This window comes from Talpa europaea, assembly GCF_964194135.1.
Source record: "Talpa europaea genome assembly, chromosome: 7".
Lineage (NCBI taxonomy): Eukaryota > Metazoa > Chordata > Mammalia > Eulipotyphla > Talpidae > Talpa > Talpa europaea.
Genome location: NC_140074.1, coordinates 100,624,184 through 100,649,583, shown reverse-complemented (window position 1 = coordinate 100,649,583; position 25,400 = coordinate 100,624,184). Strand labels below are relative to the sequence as shown.

At 50.3% G+C, this 25,400-nt stretch overlaps 1 protein-coding gene across 1 annotated transcript; it reads left to right on the top strand.

Moving 5' to 3' along the window:
* The first annotated feature begins 1,539 nt into the window (after positions 1–1,539).
* On the top strand, positions 1,540–19,407 carry NT5M (5',3'-nucleotidase, mitochondrial). Its single transcript, XM_084236456.1, has 5 exons — positions 1,540–1,974; positions 5,365–5,465; positions 14,421–14,481; positions 17,750–17,864; positions 19,190–19,407. The coding sequence occupies exons 1-5, from the start codon at positions 1,705–1,707 to the stop codon at positions 19,330–19,332; spliced, it is 690 nt and encodes a 229-aa protein (XP_084092582.1). The 5' UTR covers positions 1,540–1,704; the 3' UTR covers positions 19,333–19,407.
* Positions 19,408–25,400: the final 5,993 nt, after the last annotated feature.

The window sequence follows — 25,400 nt, the reverse complement described above, 5'->3', positions numbered from 1 at the left end:
CCCTCCTCTGGTGGCCGGGGAGCAACCGGGGATCGAACCGGCGCCACCGAGGCTGCAGGCAGCTTCGCAACCCAGCGCTCAACCGCTGCGCCACCGGGGAGGCCCTGCTATAGGTTTTTAATGGAGTTGTGCCTCACAGGAAGTTCTCTGCCCCCAGACACGGGTCCATGGGCTTCTTATCTCAGGAGCACAGCAGATGGCACCGAGGGAAGGTAGAGAATTTCCCCAAGGGTGATTCCACCAGGTCCATCCACCTCACAGCCTTCCTGGGCTACATGGCAGCATGACCACAATGTTCAGGAGGTGGATAGCCAGGATCAAATGTGAACAAGAAAGAAGTTATGGAGGCTGGGACCACTGTGGAGACACCCATGGTAGTGGTGGGCATTGTGGGCTACGTGGAAACCCCTCAGGGCCTCTGTTCCTTTAAGGCCATCTTAGCTGAGCATATCAGTGGTGAGAGCAAAAAGCACATTTATAAGAAGAAGGTTTTCACTGAATACAGCAAGAAGTGGCAGGATGAAGATGGCAAGAAGCAGCTGAAGAAGGACTTCAGCAGCACAAACAAGTTCTGCCAGGTCATCCTGCCGTTGCTCACATCCAGGTGTGCCTGCTGCCTCTGCATCAGAAGCCCGCCTCATGGAGGCCCAGGTGAACCAAGGATGGTTGCTGAAAAGCTGGACTGAGCCTGAGAGCGACTGGAGTAGCAGATCCCTGTGAAGCAAGTGCTGGACAGGATGAGACGATCGATACCATTGGGGTGACTGAAGGCAAAGGCTACAAGGGGTCAGCAGCCACTGACGTACCAATAAACTGCTCCCCAAGACCCAGCAAGGGCTGTGCAAGGTTGCCTGTGTCAGGGATTGGCATCCTGCTGGTCAGAAAATGCCAGACAGAAAGGCTACCATCAACACACTGAGATCAAGAAGATTTACAAGATTGACCAGGGCTTCCTTATCAAGGACCGCAAGCTGATCAAGAACAATGACTCTGCGCATTACAATCTGTCTGATAAGCGATTAACACTCTGGAGGCTTTGTCCACTACAGTGAAGTGACCCATGACTTTGTCATACTGAAAGGCCATGTGATGGGGACCAAGAAGCAAGTAAGTGCTCACCCTCTGCAAGTCCTTGCTGGGCAGACCAAACGGTGGGCCCTGAAGAAGATGGACCTGAAGTTCATGGTCACTACCTCCAACGTTGACCCTGGCGGTTTGCTTTTTGTCTCTCCTAAAAGTGACTTCCAGGATGGCAGGAACCCTCAATAAATGTGCTCAATAAATGTGCTCAATAAATGCTAGAGATACGGGCTTGCTCTTTGGAAGGGCACTCCTCCATCCTCTTGGCTGCAGTGGGAGAGGAGCTAAGGCGGCTAAGGTGGCCCGGCCCCGCCCCGCCCCGTCCCTCCTGTCCCCTCCCCTCCCGAGAGGGAAGGGGACAGCGGGCGGCCTTCAAGGCCACGCCCCCGGCCCGCCTCCTCGGGGACGCCTGTCTCTTTAAGGGCCGCCGGGCGGGGCGCGCAGCGCAGCCTCGCTCTGGGGCCGGGGCCTGCGCGCTCTCGCCCCGCGCGCCCCTTGCTCCTTGAGCTTCGTGCACCCACCGGGCAGCGGTTTCTGCTCCAGAGTGGTCATGTCTGCCAGCCAGGCCCGGCGGGGCGGCGCGGCCCCTGCCCGGGTGCCCGCGGCTGGCGACCGCGAAGGGCCATGATCCGGCTGGGCGGCTGGTGTGCGCGGCGGCCCCGCGGCACGGCGGCCCCGGCGGGGCGGCGCTGGCAGTCCGGGGGCCCGGCGGGTCAGGGGCGCGGCCGCGCCCTGCGGGTGCTGGTGGACATGGACGGCGTGCTCGCCGATTTCGAAGGCGGTTTCCTCAGGAAGTTCCGCGCGCGTTTCCCCGACCTGCCCTTCATCGCGCTGGAGGACCGGCGCGGCTTCTGGGTGTCAGAACAGTACCGCAGCCTGGGGCCCGAGCTGAGGGTGAGCGTCCCCAGCCCTGCAGCCTCTCGCGCCCGAGGCCCGGCGCCCTCCTCGGGGCGGGGGAACCGGGGTCTGCCTCCCCAGCCCTGGGACTGAGAGCCCGCGCGACCTTGAGTGGGTCACCGCCTCAGCCTCAGGGGGCTCCGCTTGCAAAACCTGTCCTGGGAACAGCGGCGAGGACAGAGCCAACCCTGCGCGCTCTTGGCCGACCTGGGGATGTCTCAAAATATCCCTCTCTATCTTCAGCCGACTTCAGTATTTGGGGGTAGATTCGGCTTCTTTTATCTTTGAATAAAATAAACGTGACAAGTCAAATCCTCCGGCCCATGCCATAGTCACATTCCTATTTCTTCCTCCTGAAATTGATGATTGCTTCTTACCATTCTTTTTTTTTTTTTTTTTTTTGCCCTTTTGCGTGAAAGCATAGCTCCCACTGGTGCTTGAAACACAGAGGTTGAGTTACTTTCTGGCCAGAGCAGGGAGTCAGTGGTCCAGGTGGGATGGGATCATCTGTTGGGCTTATCCCCTTGCTCTGGTGGCCCTGCTGAACACCTGAGCCCGCAGACCCCTGGGACTCCTGCTGTCCTCTGCTCTCTGAGTCAGTGACGGATTCGAGGAGATGGGGAGAGGGTTGTCCAAGTAGGTTTGCAGACAGCTTGCTTGTAAATTTAAACTATTTTGTGAAAGGATAGGTATTTTATCATGCACAAATATAGGTGTTTTCTGGCATCCTTGATGGGCCACTTATGGTCACTGTCAGATAATTTCATCACGATGACGATGATGGTATTAGAGTGTTTTGTAACCGCATCTTGATGGTATTATCTCCTCTGTGATATAGACATTATCTCCATTATGCAGGTGATGGCCCAACTTGCATAGCTCGTAAGGGGCTCAGCCAGCATTCTGACTCAAGTCTCTCTGCCTCCCAGACACCTTTGGCCTCCCCCACCTCAAAGTTCTGTTCTCTGTCCTGCTGTCTCTAACAAGTGACCTTTCTTTGGACTTAAAAAAGGTACTTTGAGATATTTTGGTTTGTCGAGGGGCAGATGTTACAAAGGAAATTCAGAGTCATTTGTTTTCATTACTACCAGGCACTTCAGAGATGGCTTTCTCCTAGTCCCTTGCACAGACTTCTCTCAGTGCTGATGTCTTATTAAAAACTTTAAACCAGGGAAAGCACCCTAGTAATTTTTGCAGTCTCAGAACATATGCTCTTGGCTCTGTTGGTGTTCCTTTATAAGCATTGCCCAACATTGGTAGATTCGGTACCTTATTTCCTCCCACAAGTGTATTAGGGTAATGAAACTAAGCTTAACCCCAATTCTGAAAAGGACAGTGGCTTCAGCCCTTTGTACAGCTGTGTGGACTCCGGGTTTAAGGAGATGAATTGCCATTTTCCAAGAACCAAGCAAAGGAACAGAACTCCTGGGGCAATCAGGAACACTGCACTGAGGTTGATCTCATATCTCCTGCTTCTGGGAACATTGCAGGAAACAGAATTTGACAGGTGAGCACATGCCTATTATCCCAGCACGGCTCAAACTAGGACATCCTCAGGTCTCCTCTTGCCCAAGCTGGCCCAGTATCTGCAGTTAAAAACAACCAACTGACTGACTTACTCAGCTTCCATATGTAAGCATTTCTCCTTTATAATCCATATTCTCTTTGCTTTTTACAGTGATCTGAGATGAGAGGTAAACAAGGCTTCAGAGGAAGGCAGGGGTCATTTAAACTAACTTAAAATCTTATGGTATTCGGACAGTTGAGGAACCTGGAGAGAGGGTTTTGGAGCAAGTCCATGAAGGTGGGATGGTAGGGATGCAGGGACATTGATCACTGAGGTGAGGTAGTCAGCCTAGGGGCACACAGAAGTGCATATCTTCTGACCTCTAAGTCAAGCACGCTTTCTGCCATGCTACATTGTCTCCTGGGTGAGTGAGAAGCCCCAAATTCAAGTTGTCACTCATAATGGCCTTGAAGAAAAAAATCCTTATCTGTAAATTGGGGGTGGCAATTCTTGCCCCTTGTGGGATGTGAGGGTCATGCAAGAGACAGAGTAAATTAGCAAGTTGTATAAGTTAACAAGTTGCATAACCCTTTGTAGTTCACATGAGTTTTGCCAGATTGGTCTGGGGTACTGCCCCATGGGTGTGGTGGTGGCTCTTGTGGGGTGTTCAGCTTCTGACTGACAGAACCACTTCCTGCCTCATTCATGTGGGGCTTAGCTTCCTACTTCTCAGAGGCTGGGCTTTGTCTCCTCTCCTGTTGTCACTTACTCCTTATCCTGGCCCTGGATAAGTGTGACACTCTGTAGATGTGATTTTGGCCCAGCCACATAAAGTGGAGACTTCCATGCTGGGGTTAGGAGATGGATTCTACCCCCTGCTTGGCCACTGTTCTTCTGTGTGACATTAGGTGCATCTTTACCCATTCTGAATGTTGTTTTTCTCATATATAACAAGAAGATTAGATTTTCACTTTTCAAACTTTATTATTTTTTTGGTAAGATTTATTTATTTATGCATACAAGAAGTGGGGTATAGACTAGAGGTGCAGTGGGTAAGAGGATTCACCAGAGAGAGTGGGGAGCAGAACAGGCAGATCTGCTGAAATACACTGCTGAGGGGAGCAGCGGGCGAGGCAGGAGAGGTCTGCTGCACCATGTGGGTTGCTCGCTGGCCAGCAGGGGATGGAACTCATGCTGCAGTGGCTGCTGATAGTTAGATAGCGCTGTCTTTAACCCCTGCGCCACCAGGGAGGCCCTATTTTCAAACTTTAAAAGCAGAAGAAAACTTAAAACAAAAGCCTGTATTATTAGCATCCCAATACATAAAACAGTTAGTGGTTAATATAGGTGAGGAGTCTAGAGCTCTACCTAATTGATCTTCCATCCACACCCCTCTTATCCTGCCTGGCACAGGCACTCTTAAGTATCTTTGAATTCCTCCAGCCCTCAAATTTAATGACTCTAGTGCCAAGACCTGGCCCACCCTCGGAGCCTCCATGATGCTTCTGGCTATTAGAATCAAGCAAGTATGTGGTCATGGGGAGCAGGCTCAGGCCCCAGAGGGCTCTAGCCAGGCCTCCAGCAGAGAGCAGCCTTTGGGACCCACCGCCTTTGACACCGCAGCTGTTCTCTGCTGGATCCTGGCAGAAATCAGGTCCCTCTTGGAGAGGAGCCAGAACACACACAAGCTCTGTGTACTCCCTCCTTCCCCCCAGCCCCCAGGGAATGTGTCCTTAGGTGTGTGTATAGGGGGGTAGGGGTGAGGGGACCAGAGAAGCCCCACAATCTAATCAGCCACCCTTCCCTGTCAGGACATCCTCCCTGTTATGAGGTGATGTGCTGAGGACCCTGGAAGTCAGCTCTTTCTCTCATCTTCTTAGGAGAAAGCCATCAGCATATGGGAATCGAAGAATTTCTTTTTTGACCTTGAGCCTCTCCCAGGGGCTGTGGAGGCTCTGAAGCAGATGGCCAGTCTGGAGAAGTAAGTGTGTCTTCAAGCCCAGTGTCTGTACCTTCTTCCTGCCGTCACCTCTTTGGCTTCTGTCCCCTCGCTCTGCCTCCTTTCCTTCTCTCTTGTCATCCCCTGCACAAGGTCATGCTTGTTTCATTGTGTCTGGAGCTGGTAGAAACCTAACGGAACAAAACAGATTCCCTGTATATTTCTGTCAAGATGGTTAGATCCAGTAATGAGAAAAGATGCCTATTGACCTGGTTCACTGGGTGTTCAGAGTTCATTTCATCTGAGAACTGGCCCTATTAGCTACTGCTGGGCAACAGTGTAAAGGAATGAGCAAGAGATGGTCCTCATGAAGCTTACAGTCTAGCCAGAGAGCATATGTGAAGGTAACACAAGCGAAGGTGATCACAGATTGAGGTCGGTGCTGAAAAGAAAAGAGTGTAGAGGAGACCTAATGAGACAGGGTGGTTAAAGAGGCAGGAGTATTGTGGGAGATGCTTATTTTGTTCTAGTGAAATGATTGATTCTGTGACTGAAACCACACTCTGTAACCTTGACCCACTGCCCACTGAAGTCCACTAGCAGTTATAGGTGAGAACTTTTTTTTTTTAATTTATTTTTTTATACAAGCACTGGGTACAGTTAGAAGCGTGGGAAGACAAGAGAATTCACCAGAGCCAGAGCGGGGAGCAGAGCAGGCAGAAGGACCAAAGTACACTGTTGAGGGGAGCAGCGGGCAGCAGGAGAGGTCTGCGTGCCGTAAGGGACCCTCCTCCGGTGGCCGGGGAGCAGCCGGGGATGGAACCGGTGCTGCAGAGGCTGCGGGCAGCTTCGCAACCCGGCACTCACCCACTGCGCCACCGGGGAGGCCCTATAGGTGAGAACTTTTGATGGCTTTTTTTTTTTTTTTTAAAAAAAAGCCTTATAATTTACACACCATACACCTATTTAAAGTGTACAATTCAGTGGTTTTAATACATCTACAGAGTTGTACAACCATCACCATAGTCAATTTCAGAATATTTCCTCACACCCCCCAAAAGAAACACTATACACAGTCATTAGCAGTGACTGTCCATTCCTACCTTCCTCCTATGGCTCTAGGCAATCAATAATTTGTGTCTATAGATTTGACTATTCTGGGTTTTTTGTATAATTTGTGGGTTTGTTTGTTTTTTTTAAATACTGTGCTTTTTAAAAAAAATATTTATTTATTTATACAAGCACTGGATACAGTCAGAAGAGCGGGAGGGTGAGAGAATTAACCAGAGACAGAGCAGAGAGCAGAACAGGCAGACTGACGAAGTACACTGCTGAGGGGAGCAGCGGGCGCCAGGAGAGGCCTGCGCACCTTGTGGGACCCTCGCCAGTGGCCAGGGATCGAACCAGCACTGCAGAGGCTGTGGGCAGCCTTGCAGCCCAGCGCTCAACTGCTGTGCCACCGGGGAGGCCCAATTTGTGGGGTTTTTGTCTGATGTTTTTCACTCAGTATGTTCCCAGGATACATCCACTTTGTAACACATATCAGACCTTCATTCCTTTTCATTGCTGAATAACACACCATTCAGCACTCCATCCAAGCAGAATGCCACATTTTGCTTTCCACCTGTTGATAGACATTGGGTTGTTTCAATTTTTTGGATATTAAAAATAACACTCCTGTGAACATTCATGTTCACATTTTCTTTGTGTGTGGTTATATGTTCTCATTCCTCTTAGGCATATAGCTTGGAGTAGAATTGCTGGGTCATAACACAAATGTTTAATATTTTGAGGACTGCCAAACACTTCCAAGGAGACTACATCATTTTACATTACTGTTAGCAGCAAAAGGGGAATCCATTTCTCCACATTTTCCCCAATACTTGTTATTGTCTTTTTTATTCTAGTTATCCTTGTGGGTAAGTGCTGTCTCATTGTGGCCTTGATTTGCATTTCTCTGAAGGCTAATGAGGTTAAACCTCTTTCTGTGTGTTTATCAGTCATGGGTATATCTTTTTTTTTTTTTTTGAGAAATATTTATTCAAATCCTTTACTAAATATTTTAATTGGGTTGTCTTTTATTATTGTCGACTTGTAGGGTTCTTTATATATTCTACGAAACAAGTTCCTCAGATTAGCTGTTTAGATCCAGTAATGAGATATGAGGGATATTGACCTGATTTACTAGGTGTTCAAAGTTCATTTCATATAAGAACTCACCTGTTAGATACTGTCAGGCACCAGTGTAAAGAAATAAGCAAGATATGATCCTAATGAAGGAAGCAAGTTTCTTAGTTTTTTTTTAAAGATTTATTTATTTATTTATTTATGCAAGCACTGGGTATAGTTAGAAGCGCAGGAGGGTGAGAGAATTCACCAGGTCAGAGCGGAGAACAGAACAGGCAGACTGATGAGGTACACTGCTGAGGGGAGCAGTGGGCAGCAGGAGAGGTCTGCGCACCATGTGGGACCCTCGCCTGGCGGCTGGGGATCTAACCGGCGCTGCAGAGGCTGCTGGCAGTTTCGCAACCCAGCTCTCAACTGCTGCGCCACAGGGGAGGCCCTCTTGTTAGATATATTATTTGCAAAAAATATATATATTATCCGTGGATTATTATTTTACTTCTTGATGGTGTCCTTGAAATACAAATGTTTTTACTTTAAAGTTGTTTGTTTTTTTCTTTTGACTTGTTTTTAGTGTTGTATCTAAACATCCTTTGCTTCATTCAAGGTCACAAAGATTTTTCTTCTAAGAGTTTTGTAGTTTTAGTTCTCACATTTAGGCTTGGTACATTTTGAGTTGAGTTTTGTGTGTGGTGTAAGGAAGGCGTCCCATTTCTTTCTTTTTTTTTTTTTAAACATTTTTTTTTTATAGAGGCATGTTTATTTATTTATTTGTTTGTTTGTTTTGTTTATACATGCACTGGGTACAGTCAGAAGCGCGGGAGGGTGAGAGAATTCACCAGAGCCAGAGCGGGGAGCAGAGCAGGCAGAAGGACCGAAGTACACTGCTGAGGGGAGCAGCGGGCGGCAGGAGAGGTCTGCGCGCCATGCGGGACCCTCCTCCGGTGGCCGGGGAGCAGCCGGGGATCGAACCTGCGCTGCAGAGGCCGCGGGCAGCTTCGCAACCCAGCGCTCAACCGCTGCGCCACTGGGGAGGCCCCCATTTCTTTCTTTTGCATGTGGATATCACATATAAAATCACTTGTTGAAAAGACTCTTACCTCTGTTGAATTGTCTTGGCATCTTTGTCAATAATCAATTGACTATAAGTGTTGGGATTTATTTCTAGACTTGTATAACTTTTTTTGGTTACAATTTACTTAAACTTAGTAAACCTGAACGACAAATCACATATAAGGTGATTTGGCCTTCATTGTACCATACAATGCCCTCTCCAAACGGTCAACTTTCAAAGTTCAAACATGATAAATTGGCATTAGGGAAGTATAAAAATGCTTACAGTTTGAGTTGAGCGGTGGGTTTGTTTTGTCAGTAATTTACCTTTGGACTTGAGTCCAGGTCTTTCCGGATAGTATATTTTATTTTGGTGTGAGCTAGATGTGTAGTAGAGTCATGTTGTATAATTTTTCCTTCTATTGCTGGAGCCTGGAGAGGCAAAGAAATTTTTTTTTCTTTTTTTTTTTTGCATAGAAGCTTTTCAGAAGTTTACTCTTTGTCTAGGTCAGCTTTTTCCTGGACCATATTTATGAACTATATTTGGGGGAGCTGGATAGTGTGGTATTCAGGGGGCGTTAGGCTGCCCAGCTCAGATCTGGGCTCCTTGATACCCCTAACTCTCAGACATTGGATAAATTATTAAACTTTCTGGGTCCCAGAGTCTTCATCTAGCAGTAAAATGAACATGATGAGGAAGTCCTAAATGTTGGACCTGACACATAGATGCCCAGTAAATGTTAGCTGCTGCTGTTACTATTCTGCAAGATTTAATAGATATGCAACAAGAAAAACATTGTTTAACCAAAGCAGTGTGGGAAACATTGAATTAAGGAGGTTTCTTTCCTATAGGGCTTTCAGAGCTTGTAGGTTATTAATGTTCACTGTGATACTTCATCGGGATAGCAGAGATAGTGTTCTTCAAATGTATTCTAGCCTAGAACACTTTTTCCTACATCTTCCTGTTAGCACGTTTGCAGAGATTCTAGTCTGGGAATGCAGCCCAGATCACACCATCAGGCCTTTATGTCCTCTTAGGCTCTTAGCTGGGTGGAAGATTCCTATGGTCAGTCAGTGCCCAAAGTTTGGACAAAAAAGAGGAGTCTAGTCATTATCTAAGTGGCTAGCTGTGTGTCTAGTGCTGAAGTGAACAGAGGCCAAGGTTTAAAATGTAGTTTAATAGATATTTATCAAGCTGCTGGCATATGTCGGACCTTGTACTAGGTGCCATGCCATGATATAGAAGTAGATAGTTTTTCTAATAGATTTATTTATTTATGCATATAAGAACTGGGGTATAGGCCTGGGGTTTGGGGTGGGGGCAGGGGTGTGAGGATTCACCAGAGACAGAGTAGGGAGCAGAACAGGCTGACTGACTGAAATACACAGCTGAGGGGAGCAGCAGGTGAGAAAGGAGAGGTCTGCTGTGCCACGTGTGTAGCTCTCTGGCTGGGGATTGAACTCAAACTGCAGTGGCTGCTGATAGCTTAAAAGTGCTGAGACTTAAACCCTTGTGCCACTAGGGAGGCCCAATAAATAGTTTTTGTCTTTGAAGAGTTCACTAGGAAGCAAGGGACTAGGACATGGGCCTGACAGTGTTGCAGCAGGGTGTGGGAATGGGCTGTGAGAATACAGACAGGCAGGGCTACAACTATGCAGGGAGGCAGGAACACTTAAGCTGTCATCTTGAAGAATGACCAGGAGCCCACCAGGTGGACGGCAAGAGGGATTCAGGTAGGAGGGGAGCTGTGTGAGCAAAGACCTGCCCTGCCCACCCCAGAGACTGTCCTCCAGTGCCTCCCTAGGCATTGCCTCACCTCCGAAAGAGCTTACTTGGAATCTCTTCAGTGGTCACTAATCTTTTCATTATTATTTAGTAATACATGAGTGCATTCTTAGAAAAACTCCTATGATGTGAACATATTTGGAAAAAATGCGAGTTGCCTATTTTGTTTCTCTTCTGTGTGTATTGCCCTTGATCCCACTCTTTTCACCCTAGTTAGCAGTTTAGGGTACATGCTTCCAGGTCCTTTGCAATGCATTTACACTCAGGTTTGTATACAGACTTGTAAATTTGTATGTTCTATCCAGCAGCCAGCGTGATTTTTAACAGCAAATTCTGGTGATAGTAGTCACCTCTTAAAACACTCTGTGGGTCTAACTATTGCACTAAAATAAAATAAAATGCGTTGACCAGCCATGGCCACATAGTTTTTATCATTCATTTCTGAGCACCTTGAATGTCACCTCCTCAAGGAGGCCTTCCCTAACCACTGTACTTCCCCATCCAGTCATTCTGCCCCGTTGCCCCAGGCACACACTCAAAGCTGAAATGTGCTCAGGTTTGCCTCTTCCTCTTTCCAGTGTAAGCTCCCTGAGGTCAGGGGCTGTTTGGTAGTGGCTATATTCCCAGTCCCTAGAGTGATATCTGGCACATGGTACACAATCAAATTTTTTTGAATGAATAACTATATAACGATATATGTACATATATATATACATATATATACATATACATACACATGTACATAACTATATATGTGCACATTCACATAATAGTTGCCAGTGTTTGTTTTAAACAGGAATGGGCTTGTGTATGTAATTCTGTAGCTTTCTCTTTTTCACTTAACAGTTTATCTTAGGTGTCTCTCCACATCAGTACTATAGCGATATCTTATTATCTTTAATTGTGGCATAGTATTTTATTGTACACATGTACTATTATTTATTTAGTGATTGCCATCTAGACATTTAAGTCATTTCTCATTTTTTCTTGTGTGGCAGGGCTACACTGAGAGTCTCAGTGAATGCGGGTGGATATTTCTGCACTGCAGTGGACTAGCTGTATCAAACTCATGTACATTGAGTGTTCTGATAGATACTCAGTGATCCATGCTATTCTCTTAGAAGATGAACATACACAGCAACCAGCATGGTGCATTCCACATAAAATGTCCTCCATCAACATGAATTGCCCTTTGAAGGTGCACTTGACATGTTAAAGTGGCCAAAACTTATTTGGAGTCAGTGCCAGCAAGTAAGTGGGTTCTATCTGAATCTCCCCAGTGCTTGGAATGTAATGGAGTTTACTATATGTTGAATAAGAGAAATGCACAATGTCTGAAGCAATGAGTACTTTCTGAAGTGGTCATAACTGGCCTCAGGTGTCAGTCCATCAGAGAAAGCCAAAAAATGTTTGCTTTAAAAAATGTAGCTGAACAACAACAAAATATAGAAAACATAGCTTATGGCTAATTTTGGAGAACTAAAATATAGGATAAAAAATCATATATATAATCTTACCACTTTGAAACCACTGCTTTCTTATATTTTGGTGTTTTTGCTTGAGTTTTCTTTCCTATATATTTTCCCCATATATGTTATTACAGTATCTCTAAGTCCAAATGTATTATTTAGTAGCAGTATTTATCAAAAGCAAGTCTTTAACATCGTGGGGGACTACTTTTAAAGGAGGTGTGCACTGGACGTGGTGATGCAAGAGTCTGGGTGACAACGGGCAATTTCGCAAAGAGGAGGGGACGGTCTCCAGGCTGGAGTGGCTTGAAGCGGGCTCAGGGGTGAGGAAGTGAAGTTAGCAAGAGCAGGCAACTTGGTAGGTGCATATCGTTGCCAGCTGTGGCATCAAGGTTTTTCTACAGCAGGTCCTGGAATAATGTTTTGCTATAATGTCGATGAGAAAAACAATCCCAGCTTGTGTTGAACAAGATGACGGTATTCAAAGGCCTTGTGTCATCACACATCCTTTCACTTTAAGTTGCAGTTCCTGAGAGCCTGTTGATGACATGAAGTGAGAACATCTGGATGCGTGTAAACACACACACGCACATGCACACACACGTGCACAGAGAGAGAGAGAGAGAGATGGGAGGTACTAGAACATGTTTGGATGAGGAGTATCACAGGGGCAAGGTCCTTGTGAAGACAAAGGACAGGATCCTGGGCACAAGTGGAGGCCTGTTGTGAGTGCGGATGCGTCTTCCTCCTGTTCAGGGGAGAGGGAAAAGGATGTTCTGGATGTCACGGTGAGTCAACAAGGAGTCTCATCAGCCAGGAGTTTGAGGAAACAGAGAGGCTGGTTGTAGCTTGCTGGAGACCCGCCCCAGCTAGAAGTCGTGTCAGGGATCTCAGAAAGGAGAGGACGGAGTGGGAGGCGCAGCCTGCCGCAGTAGCTGTGCTGGAGAATAGTAAGGTGAGCACACGTAGGGCGCTGGAGAGAGGCTGCCACGCATCCTGGGCTTGTGGCTATGAATTTAAGGTGAAACCCGTCAAGCCAATTATATATAGTTTTTCCCTTCAGCCACTCTCAGTTTCTTGGGTGCAAGAAGTTGTTAGTTGGGTTTGTTCGGGGCAAACAGAGCTCAGTGGAAGAGGGGAAAGGCCAGCGGAGTGATGGTGGTGAGGCCCCAGAGCCTGGCAGCCAGGGACCGTGGCCAGGAGCAGTGAGGGGATAGTGGCCACGACCCGTGTTTGTTTCAGTGAAGGCAAAGGCTTGAGCGGAAGGTGTCAGAATGAGTTTACTGGTCGGGTAGGTGATTTTAGGGTTAGTGATTACCAGCTCCCACTGTGACGGGAGAAGGCACTAGAGCTGGGGTGGAGGAGGAGGTTTTGGAGGTGAGAGGGTTGGGAGCAGAGGGGCTGAGGGCTTGGATCGGCACTTGCGTGTGTAAGTGTCCGAGGACATGTCAGGTGGGGCGGAGGGGCCGTAGTGAGCCCCCGAGGCAAGTGGTGGGTGACAACAGTGGACAAGGGCCGCAGGGGGCCTGCCAGGCAGGGGCTTCCCAGGGCCAGGGGCCTGCAGGAGGAAAGGTGTGGAAGTGACAATGGAGGACAAAACAGACTCTTTCCCCGCCATCCATCTCTGAGTGCTTGCGCTTGAGCATGAACAACTCTCACTCAGAGGCCCCAGGAGGTGGTTCTTCCGTGCGGCCAGCTCTCAGGGCGGAGAGGCTGAGTACCTGGGTGTGGGAGATGTATGAGGTTGGCCTGGGGAGCGCTGAGAGGCCAGGCTCCTGGTAACTAGAAGGCGCGTGTTTTCTGCCCAGGGACCTGGCAGTCTGACTCATGGCTCTCAGGGGACTCATTTACCAAAGAGAAAAAGGGAAAGGAAAATCCAGTTCTCCCTTGGCTCCATTTGATGAGCCAACAGATGCCAGTTCCAGAGGCAGATGCCGGCTTTTGGGGATGTTTGGGACCAGATGACTGTTGGTGAGCAGGCTGGGGCTGTGGGCAGAAGCAGGTCCTTCGCCCTCCAGTCAGCTCCCTCCTTGTGCTCAGAACCACAGACTGTGGGGAGGGTCATTCCTCATCCCTAACACCTGTCCTGTTGGGGAGCTTGGCCCTGGGTGGGCCAGGGCTCCTCTCTGCGTCCACAGCCAGGGGGCTTGACTGACACACTTTGTTGAAAGACTTCTTTTGGCTTCTTTACTCTGTGTTGCATGAAGCCCTGCGTCTCCTGCAAGAAACTGACTCTGCATCTTTTTTATGTGTTTCATTGCTAAAAGCTTCCATCGCATTAGCTCCCTGTTCCTGACACAGAGAGGACAGCTGATGAGCTCCTCTTCCCTTATGAGTCTGACTATGCAGAATTGTCCGAAGTCAGATGCCCCTTTTCATAAGGTGGTTGTCTGGGCCAGAGGTGAGGTCACACCCTGTTGCCCAAGGCAGTGAGCAGGGCAGGGAGGTGGGTTTTACGTTCCAGGAGACAGACTGGCCCTGGAGGGCCCAGCAGCCCTAGGTCAGGAGTGGGGCAATGAGGGCGCGGATGTGGGCTGACAGACTCTCTCCTTTTTCTTCTTGCAGCACTGATGTCTTCATCTGTACGAGCCCCATCAAGAAGTACAAGTACTGTCCGTATGAGAAGGTGAGACAGTCTGTAGAGCGGGCTTGGGCACTTGGCCTCTTCCACCTTTACCCCACGCGTCTCAGGTGAGGTGCTCGCACTCAGCAGGCCCAGGAGAAAGGACACGCACCCATTATCTTCCCTCCCAGTGCTGGGTGCCAGTCACCTGCGCTGCCTGGCTTCTGCCTCTTCCCCCATCCATACTTCCTGTCTCTGTGTCAGGATCTCCTCCCAGGAGCGCCTCTAGTGCCATCTCCATTTCTGAGCTGCACTTTGCTCGTGGACCTGGGGCCATGTGGCCCTTAGAGGGTGTGTCGGGGCTGGTCCCACGGTGCTGTGCCTGATGTCCTGTCCCTGCTGTGCCTTCCCAGCCCTCTGCTCTCCCCGGTGTCTTCACACACATGGAGTTCTTCACCGCACAGGGATTGGTTTCTTGGACTTGACACTCGTCCCCCTAGGTCTTATGAGAGCACCTCCCTTAAAGCCCTAGAAATCCTTTTGCTATGTGTAGTTCAGATTCAGTCATTTTTGACAGATTCTGGTTTAGAAATAAAGGCATTGTTGTACAGTTGACTAATTGCATTCATTTGGGCTGAACTATTTTATCCCCAAGTGTTTTTCCCAGAACCAAAATGATAGCCAGTTGAATAGTGAACAGCACTTCTCTTCCAAAACAGCAGCTAATGAAGCTAATAAAAGATGCTTATCCAAGTCTTGCCCTTTCCTCAGAGGTTTCCCTCACACGCCCGGCCCTGCCGAGGCCCTGGCTGAGCCTGGGACTTACACTTAGAGCCTCAGATCTGTGAGCCACCTGTAAGCTCCTTTTCTTAACCTCTCAGAATTTTGGTTTCTTGCAAACATAATAAAACCTCTCACAGACATCATTTAAGAAAATTGCAGTAGTTTATATAAACCATCTAATGTGTTAAAAAAAAGCTGTAAATATCACCCCCTTGTCAGCTATCTGTCCCAAATTTCCCCAGTCCAGGGTAAAGAAAGAACAAACATCAGCACACCTTTTTCTAGCCAGAAGTCTAGACAGTTCTGTAGTCTATTAGTTTTTCCCGCATTCTTGAATCTAGGAAAAATCAATTATGTGCCCAGTTGCCTACACTGTTTAATTATGTTTTTTTTTTTTAAATCCACAAATTTCTTTTAAAAGGAGGGATACAGCTGAGTGTAGATGTTTCTTTCTCTGAGTTCCCTTTATTTCCCAACATTTCTTTGTTAAGCTATTACTTTTGCAACAAAAATGGCCTGGGCCTCTCCTGCCTCCGCACTGCTCTGCTTGCCCCAGGCATCCAGGGCCCCTTTTCTTGGCATGGTACGGGGGGTACTCACTTTGCCAGATGGGCAGTGTGGGTGATCAGCTCATTCGACCCAACCCAGCTGCAGCGTGGCGATGAGGCTCTTGAGCTTTTAGGTGAGCCTGAGGCAGCCTGTTGTATAACGGGGGCTCTTGCTGAGACAGGTGGCAGCTTGGCCCTCTGTCCACTGAGTAACATGACTCTGGAGAAGGATGTTTGGGGAGCTCAAAACCGGGCCAGTGGGAGGCAAAGGGGACAGCTGATGGCCAGCATGTCATGGGTCTACAAAATCAGCGTCCCCTCCCTTGGACAAGTCTGGCCAAAAGGGACCATTCCTTCTTCCCATGCTTGATCTTGGTGTGTACTTTTTCTCAGTAAGTATTCATGATACATGGCCCCTGAGCTCAAGGAATTTACAGTTAAGTGGAGCAGACAGATGCGACACGAGTGATTATGCACATGTGTGGCTACCACTGTGACCACTGCTAGGAAGGGCAGTTAGAGCTTGGTGTGTGTGTGTGTGTGTGTGTGTGTGTGTGTGTGTGTGTGTGTGAGTAAAGGAGAGTGACAGGGGTGTTCCAGTCTGGGGAAATTTCTTATGAAGCAACTGAGGCAGGAAAAAGCACAACATAGTTGAAAAATCAAGAAAATCCTTGAAGGGACACAGAAAGTGAGGGGCTGGCACTGGAAGTGGTGCTGGGCCCAACCAGGGCCACCTTGTGCTCTCTGCCCGGCAGCACTGTGACTCCGGGCTGTCTCTCTGCTTTGCCTCACTAGTTGCCTCTTTCGACGGGACTTCCTGGATTTGGTGTGTGGCTCAGCACAGTGACCCTTCAACCAGAAAGGAGCAGTCCATGGTGCATGCTCTACTCCCCTCATTTCACACAGGGATGGCCAGGGCCAGGCAGCTGGGTGGCTGGAGGCCGGGCAGAACTACCTTGCAGGCCGTGGCCCACCCCTGCTTGTTCTCCATTCCAGAGCCAAAGGGAGGCTGTCTGATCCTGCCTAAATAAAACCTCTCCTTGGTTAAAATGCAGCAACCCAACCAGATCTGTCCATTAATGTGTTGGTTTGCAGCAATTAAGAAACCAGAAAGACATTGGGGTTGAGTCTGTGGCTGTGGAGCTCCCTGCTGCCAGCCTGACAGGGGTTGGTTTCGCTTTCAATGTCTGCTGTGCCCCAGAGCCCGGGGAGCTTAGCCAGTGTGCCTACTACCTGCTGCCCCCGCTGGCTGGAGAGTGTAGGAGGACCTGGAGGGAGTGGCTGGGACCCATCTCAAAGTGCTTCCGTTGTGGGAGGGCACCCTGCAGACCACACCAGGAGGCAAGGGAGAGATTCAGGCCAGTGACAGCAGGGCAAGACCTTGTGCTGGGCTCTTCCTAGCCTGCTCCCCACAGCCCCATTCCTTCGTAGGCCACCACTCATGGCGCTAGTACCCCACTTTCCCTCAGCTCCCAGGCACGCCTCTACCTATCAGCACCTCATGCTCGCCACCTGAAAGGCAATCCCTGTAGCTCCAGTTTGTAAGTGGCTTCCTGAATCAAGCCCTCTTGGCTCACCCAGGATAGGACGTACCTGCGGGTCAGGGGCGCTATAGACTGCTCCTCAGTGGCACCTTGCCAGGTGTCATGTAGCAAATGGTTTCAGTAGACCTTTGGGCCCTGTCCCCTTTCCTCTTGCCCCAGACACAAAGAACACAGTGCCTGTGGGAACCTTCAAGGCCTTCCAGCTGCCGGGCAGCGGGAGGAGGCCCCTTATTGTGTCCAGGTGGCCTGTGCAAGGGTGGGGCTGAGTGGGTTTGAGGCCTGGTTGTGCTGCTTTTGGCTGTGGTGCATGTGTCAGGTGACCCTCTCCTTGGGCATAGTTTTCTTGGCTGCCAGGGGGATGATGCTGTCTCCTGTCAGCAACCTTTCTACCCACGGGCAGTGCGGCTGCACTCAGGTCTGGTGATGCTTTCTTCCCTCTTCTGCTGCTCGTTTCAGTATGCCTGGGTGGAGAAGCACTTTGGTTCTGACTTCCTGGAGCACATCGTGCTGACCAGAGACAAGACTGTGGTCTCTGCTGACCTTCTCATAGACGACCGGCTGGACATCACAGGCAAGTGCCCTGCGGCTGGTAGGGCTGGGCCTCAACCCCTTCTTCCCCATGTGTAAGAAACCCCACTTAGTTGCCAGAAATGTATTAGGTGTCCAGCCTGAGCTCGGTGCTGAGTCTCTTCCCTTTTGGGAAGACACGTTTCTTTCCAGTATCCGGCCTTGGAAGGGGCACCGCTGGGAGCCGGGAGAAGTGGGTCCCAGCTTCTGGGGTAACTTGCTGGGTGACCTTGGGTGAGTCCTTTTATTCCTTGAAGCCTTGCCTCCTTCATGTAAAATGAGGGTTGGTCTCTGGCTTCCAAATATTTGTTTTTAGCGCAGAACCCTTTTTACTTCCAAAAGCAATTTGGACTAAGCCTAACATGTAAGCATAATTTCTCCAATTTAAGGTGGTTCAGGAGTTGTATTTGTTTCTTTTGCTTATGAATTCCCACCTCTCAAAAAAGCAAACAAACAAACACAAACTGACTTAAAAGGAAAGGATAAAAAGTGGGGTAGGAAGGATTCAGGCATGGCTGGATCTAGGAGTGAAACAGCCTCCCGGCTCTGCTCAGCTCTGCTTTGCCTTTGTATTCTAACAGGCTCTCTCCTCCTGGAAACCATCAGTAGTTTGAGAGTTAAATCCTATTCTCTTGGATGCGTCAGTGGGAAAAACAGACTGTTTCTTTCCTGATGGGTTTTGAGCTAGCTTAGGAAACATGCTCATTTCTCCACGCATCACTGTCTAGAAGGCAGAAGGCACAGGTGATGAACCATGTTGTGTAGCTTCCCAAGGGCAACCACAGGGCATAGGGCACACAGGAGCTGGGACCCAGTGGACTCAGAGACCCTCTCAGCCCCATTTCTAACCACAGATAGCAGGGGAGAGGCCCATTCAGGAGCTGGGGGTGTAGCCATAGTCCTGTGGTTGGGATCACTACCAGCATTGCCAGCGTGGACATGTGGACTTGAGGGATTGGCACAGGGAGGTTGTGGGGCCATGGTCCATAGCTGGTAAGCTGCCCCAGTGCAGGAGGATTGAGACACAGGCCAGGGGAGGGGCAAGGTGTCGGGGCTGAGCATACAGCATTATCCAGGGTCTTTCAATTGTGACTGTGGTGGTGGTGACCACTGTAGTCACTGCTGGGAACCCGCTGTGCACTGTGCCCAGTGCTTTGTGGGGTCATCCCATTTAATCCTGGCAGTCCCTCATGAGATGGGTGCTGGTGCACTCCTTTCTAATGGGGAAGCCAATTCTCAGAGGCCAGCTGCTTCTCTCAGGACAGTTAGGAATGGGCAGGGCAGCCACACTCCTAACTCTGAACTGAAGTGCTGCTTTCCTACCCACAGGGGCCGAGCCCAACCCCAACTGGGAGCACATCCTCTTCACATCATGCCACAACCGGCACGTGCAGCTGCAGCCCCCCAGCCGCAGACTGCAATCCTGGACGGATGACTGGAAGGCTATTCTGGACAGCAAGCGGCTCCGCTGAACTGTGCTGTGTTCTGGGCTCCCCCTCGGAGCCTGTGACCTCAGGGCGGGATCCCAGTGCTGGCCTGGGGAGCTAGTGATTTGGCCTGGAGGCTCCTCCTCAGACCTCCAGGCCCCTGTCTGGTCTTAACTGATCTTGGAGCAGAGCTGGCCTCAGGACCTTGGACAGTTCACGTGAAGCCAGGCTGCCCAGGTTGACCTCAGGCTTGGCCAGGCACCCCAGATATGGAGGAGCCAAGGTCCTTGGCAGGGTCTGGCTGTCCTCACCGCCTCAGGGAAGCCCCTCAGGTCTGCGGCCCGTCAGTGTGGAGTGCTAGCCGCAGGATGGTTAACAGGCGAGATACGAAGAAGCAGGTGGGGGTGAGCCCCTCACATTCTCAACACAGCCCCCTAACTACTGACTGTTCCTCTGATTGCCACATGACCCACCATGTGTTCAGCAGCCAGTCGCTGAGTTCTGGGGTGGCCAGTTGCTGAGTTCTGTGGTGGGCACCAAGCTGCCCTGGCTGTCAGCTCAGAGGCCCTGCTTAGGGCTCAGTGACCTCAGCAGACTCAAGCATTTGTTGAAGGCATGAAAAATAAATGCTGTCCACATGTGGCTTGAGACTGTGGCCTCCTCTAGCCCCCTCACCCCAGGATCCCCTAGCATATGGTCCTGAGTCATTGCCCTGCACGGATGCGCACAAAATCACCCACCTGGAGATGGACGCTCATGGGGCCAGGGAGAGCGGCCCAATAGCGGCAGAGCCAGCAGCCATGGTGGCCCCTCCGTCCTCCCCAACCTGTGCTGATTGGCACCCTTGCCCTTCCTCTCAAGTGCCTCCTTCCTCTCCTGCCCCCCAGTTCTCCTGCCCTCCTGGCCTATGCACTTCGCAGCAAGATGCCCACCTCTGCTCCCTTCCCAGGCTCCTACGAGATCCCTTGAGCTGAGTGCGGAGGCAGCAGCTGATGTTAGGGTCTTGGCTTTTGTTTCTTGGGACCAATGGGAGCAGCAGCTTGAACTCTCCTCTCCAATCCCCTCCCCCCACCACCCCGCCACCCCCCTCCCTATCCTACACACACACTTTCTCCCGGTGGTTTTCAATCTTCCTTATTTTTTAAAAAAAGATTCATTTTTATTTATGCATACAGGAGCTGGGGCGGGGAGGATTCCCCAGAGACAGCGTGGGGTGCAGAACAGGCAGTTTGACTGAAATACACTGCTGAGGGGAGCAGCAGACGAGACAGGAGAGGTCTGCCATGCCATGTGGATTAGCTCCCTGGCCGGGCAGTGGCTGGCAATAGCATCATAGTACTGAGACTCAAGCCCTTGTGCCACCAGGGAGGCCCAACCTTCCTGATTGAAGGAAACTCCTGAGCTCCCTCTACCTCCCTGCTCTCCCCATCATTGCCCTGGCAGGGAAACCCTAATTTACCCCATCTCTGGAGTCCTCCTGTCAGACTTTATGCTTTCTGTGAGGCCCCCTAGGGTGGAGGGTCAGATAGGACAGAGGTGCGGCAAGGGGCCCTGGGCTCAGGCCTGGCCAAGCTGGCTGAGGACAGGACCTCAGAAGCCTGGACTTGGCCACCCCCATTAGAAAGGAAGGGCTCCTCTCTCTATGGCTGGCTCTACACCATGGGGGTCCATCCTGACTAGGAGTTTGGGTTGCATCACAGCAACTCCAAAGCCATAAATCGCCATGTTGTTCTATGCTCAGCTAGAATCACTTGCCCTGAGGTGGTCACCACTTCAGCTATTTGATTAGTTTAAGGAGAGAAAGAAAAAAAAAATGCAGGAGTAAAGATGCTTTGGTCGATGCTTCTAAACATGGCCCCGGCAGAAAAGGCAGTTAGAACCAGCTCTCCCATCATGGCGAGGAACGCTGGGGCGTGGGGAGTGGGACTAGGATGCCCCCCGCAGAGGTTGCCATGACTGAGGCTGAGCCTGGAAAAGAGGGAGGCAGTCAGAGGGGGAGCTGCCTGCCCTTGGCAAGGGGAAGAAGCACCTGACCTTGGCCTGGACTGAAAAGCTTTATAATTTTCTTGTCAAACTGGATACAGCCAATTGAGACTAAGTACATCTTGCTTCAGAATCATGTAACGAACCACCACCAAGACCCTTCACCCCCTGACAGGAGAGGCGTGGCTCGGCCTGGTGACGGGCTTGGATCAGTGCTGCCCCTCACCTTCAGTGGCTGGTCTGGAAATACCTCCGCTCTCCTCAGAAGTAGAACTATCCAGGGCTCTAGCACTTTGGAAGGAGTGATGGCCTTCAGGCTAGCCTGGGCTTAGTGGGGTTTTTTGCTCTTCTGGGTCGCGATTTCCCCAGTTGGGACCCACTCCATTATCACAGCAAAATGACAACAGTTACTTAGCACTTACTGTGTTCTGGGCCTGGTGAGCACTTTATGTGGCCTCAGAACCCCCTCACTCTAATTGTGGGCTGTGGTGTCCTGAGCAGGACAGCACTGCCGTGCTGGTCAGCAGTGTGGGATTAGCCCAGGCAGCCTCGCTCTGGGACGCATGCTGTGGCTTCTGCACAACATTTTCCTCCGATCCAGAATTCCCTAAGGGCTCCAGGTCCGAATAGAGCAGAGTCTGACCCAAACCTCCCCAGAAGGTGGATATTCAGGCAGGGCTTGGGGGGTGAGGTAAGACTGATGGGAAGGGCCAGGCCAGAGCTGGGTGCATGTCTCAGGACAAGCCTGAAGAAGGGGCTGTTGAGGTGGGAGGCCAGCTCAACATATGTGATGGAAACATGCTTTGTAAATACCCCCACTGCTAGTCTCTCCCTCCCCCAGCAGTACTGAGCCTCTGGCCCAAGGAAAGGCAGGACAGGTGTCATCTAGAACAAGATGTGTGTGGGTGAAGAAGGAGAAGGTCGGGGTATCTCTACTAGAGAAAAATTAGCCTTGTGGGATGGGGCCTTGGCCAAAGCGTGGAGGAGCCAAGTCCCTGGGTGGTGCCCCGTGCCGGTGTGTTGGTTCCAAATTACGTATGTTGGAAGGAGTGTGAGGAAGATAGGGATTCCAGCCCAAACCCCTGATGGCTGAGGAGGTGGCTTCCACACAGCAGGGGCCCTTGAGCAGAAGAACCCACTACCTCCTCCTCTGCCACTGGCTGGGAAAGTAGAGAATGGAGAAGAATGTGGATGAGGATGCTGGCTGGTCAGCAGTTGTTCACCAGGGCGTGGTAAGGGACCCTGGGGCTGAGAGTGGCAGACAGCAGGCCTCCTATCTGGCTGGGCTGAGAGCAGGCCTCACCCCAATGCAGGGCTCAGCAGTGGGGGCAGCAAGGCTGAGGCCCTTGTCAGGGTGAGCAGCAGGGCCCCTGCCCCAGAAGAGGCCAGCTCCGGAGGTCCTCTTGTCAGAGATAAAGGGAGGGAGAACCCCTCTGATGAAAGGGGGAGAGGGAATATCAGCTGCTCCAGGGAGTGAGGACTTTGAAATACTTCTGGAAAGAGCCTGAGTTAGACCAAAGAAGATCATTTTAGGTTGGAAAAAGACTGAGTTTATTTTCATTGGCAAATTTTCATAAAAATCAGTGACTGGTTACAGTTGATAATGAACATATATCTGCACACCTGAGCTTTAGCATGTCTATGTGGTCTTTCCACAGGCACCAGGGCTGTGAACAGTCCGAGGGCCCCCCAGCCAGCAGCCCTGCAGGAAGGAAGGAAGGCACAGGCAGTGGGAGGAGCTCTGGACTGGGGGGAATTGGAGCCTGCTTTTGTGGCCTCTGCAGTTATTTCTCCCTGAACCCGTTTCCAGAACTGCTCAGACTCCATGAGAAAGGGTTGGAGAAGTAGCAACATTTACTCTAGAAGTTACTGCTCAGTGGAGGAAACACTTTGCACTGTGAACAAGGCAACCAGGGAGAGAGGTTCTTCTCTGGAGCCTCCCAGAGAAGTACAAGAGCACTTGTCCTGATGTGGCCACCAGGTGGCAGCATGGCCCATTTGAAACTGTCGGGGGTGGGGGGTGTGTGTGGTGTGTGTGTGTGTGTGTGTGTGTGTGTGTGTGTGTGTGTGTGTGTGTCCCCTTGCGCAAGCGCGCAGAGGGCAAGATGCTGGTGTTTACAAAGGCATCTGCAGGGAAAGAAGGGAAGGGTCAGATTTCCTAAGTTCCTATCTCACTCCTGGACCAGCTATTCCTGCACTCTCTAGGAGCCTTGTCTCCATCCACCCGGAGGCCCTCACAGTGGCCATGTTGTTGTTTTTGGAGTCACTGGGTTTGGAGAACAGGGTCCTTGGGTTCACTCTGGGAAAGAATGCACCAGAGCTCCACTTTCAGTGGCACGTGGCGAGTTTCCCAGACAAGTTTCTCTGCGAGACAGAGACGGTAGTTATATTTAAAGAACAGGTTTATTATAAAAGGGACAGAGGAATAAAGGACACTTGCATAGACACAAACAGGCAGGAAGAGCTGCCCTGAAAGGGACAGGTTTGCTAAGAGAGGCCTGCATAGTTGCAGGCAGGCGGCCTTGAGGAGAGCTGCCTCTGCTGAGGGTCAGTGAAGGATAGCCCCGACATGGGACAGGTCATGGGCAGGCAGGAAGCTGCTGCCTAGCTGAGGGAGAGAGTTGGTGAAAAGAAGCACCTACACAGGCACAGTGGGCAGATGGATTGCTGCCCTGAGCCAGTGCAGAGACTGCTGCACTGATACAGTCTTCTTGTTTGGGAGGGGCTTGGTTAGTTGCTGATTTTGGACAGCTATGCAGAATCTGAAAGGGACTGGAGATTCCAGATGGGCTCAATCTCCATATCTTTACCTTTGGGATCTGTTGGACTAAATCTCCATATTTTTACCCTTGGGCCCATGCTCTGCATATTCCCTACAGCAGTCTGATACCTGTTTAGGTTTTATGCTTTGTAATCTATGGGTTGGTGCCTAAGGATCTTGGTTTCCATAGCTGTGTCAATGGCTATGCTAATCCATTCTACCCCCACCTCCTTATGTGAGCCAGGTTTCTGGTCTTGTGGCACCTCCTTTTCAGTTTTTCTATTCTTGTTCTCCATCAGCCAGAAGAGAAAAGTCATTCTGCTTCTAGTCAGGAGTTTGTGCAGATTCCAGCCCTGTCTTAGCCTGCATTTACCCTGGCACTGAGGATAAAGTGGATACTCCTTAGCACTCAAGGACCCTCCATGACCCAGCCCTGCCCTCTGTTGCTCAGGTGCCCACCCCCCTACTCCCCAACTGCCACTTCCCTGTGTCTGCACATTTGTCTCTTCTACTTTCTGGAGCTGCACGGAGTCAGGCTGCTGTGTCCCATCATAGGAATGAAGGGCTGGTGGCTTCCAGCAGCTGCATTTGCAGGTTTTTATCCAGCTCCCTGGGCCTGGGCTTTGGAAAGGGAGAGGCCGGCCACCAGTTGGAATCCTCAAAGATTCGACTGGGCTTTAGGAGGCCCCTAAGCCAGCACATACTGGCACTGTAAAAAAAAAAAAAAAAAAGACTCTTATGGTAGAAATGTGTAGAAACAACAGAGAAATAAATCACCTCCCCAGTAAATATCTCTGCCCTGTTGGCAAACTGGGTAAAATTTAAAAAGAATCCCTGCTTAGCTAGGGTGAAGCTGGCTTAGACCCAAAGGCCATGGCCTAGATGGAACCAGAAATAATGAGGACACATAAATTTTAGTAGCTGGCAGAGAAATGGGGCTGAGGAAACACAGCCTGTGAGGCAAACAGGCTGTGGGCAGAAAACCATGTTCTCTCCCGAACTCTGCAGCTCCCTACCTCTGGGCCAAGGACCTCCTGTGAGAGAACAGGCTGTTTGGGAGCTGCAGTTAACACACAGCGCCACACGATGGCACCAGAGGACCTGGCCTGGCCGGGGACCCACTCAAATACCAGTAGCTCTTTCTTAGTCCCTGTACATTCTGGAAACTCCTGTGGGCAGGTCCTGGGCAGCGCACAGAAGGGCCTCAGTGACTGCTGGCCAAGTGAACAGATGAATCACATCAGCCATAACCGCCACCTGGAAGAGTAGCTCCGGACATTTCCAATCAGACAGACCCTGAGGAAGACTGGTCCCGCTGGGACTGAGGGGGAGAGAATACAGTCCCGACAGACTTTGTGGGTCCCTGCTC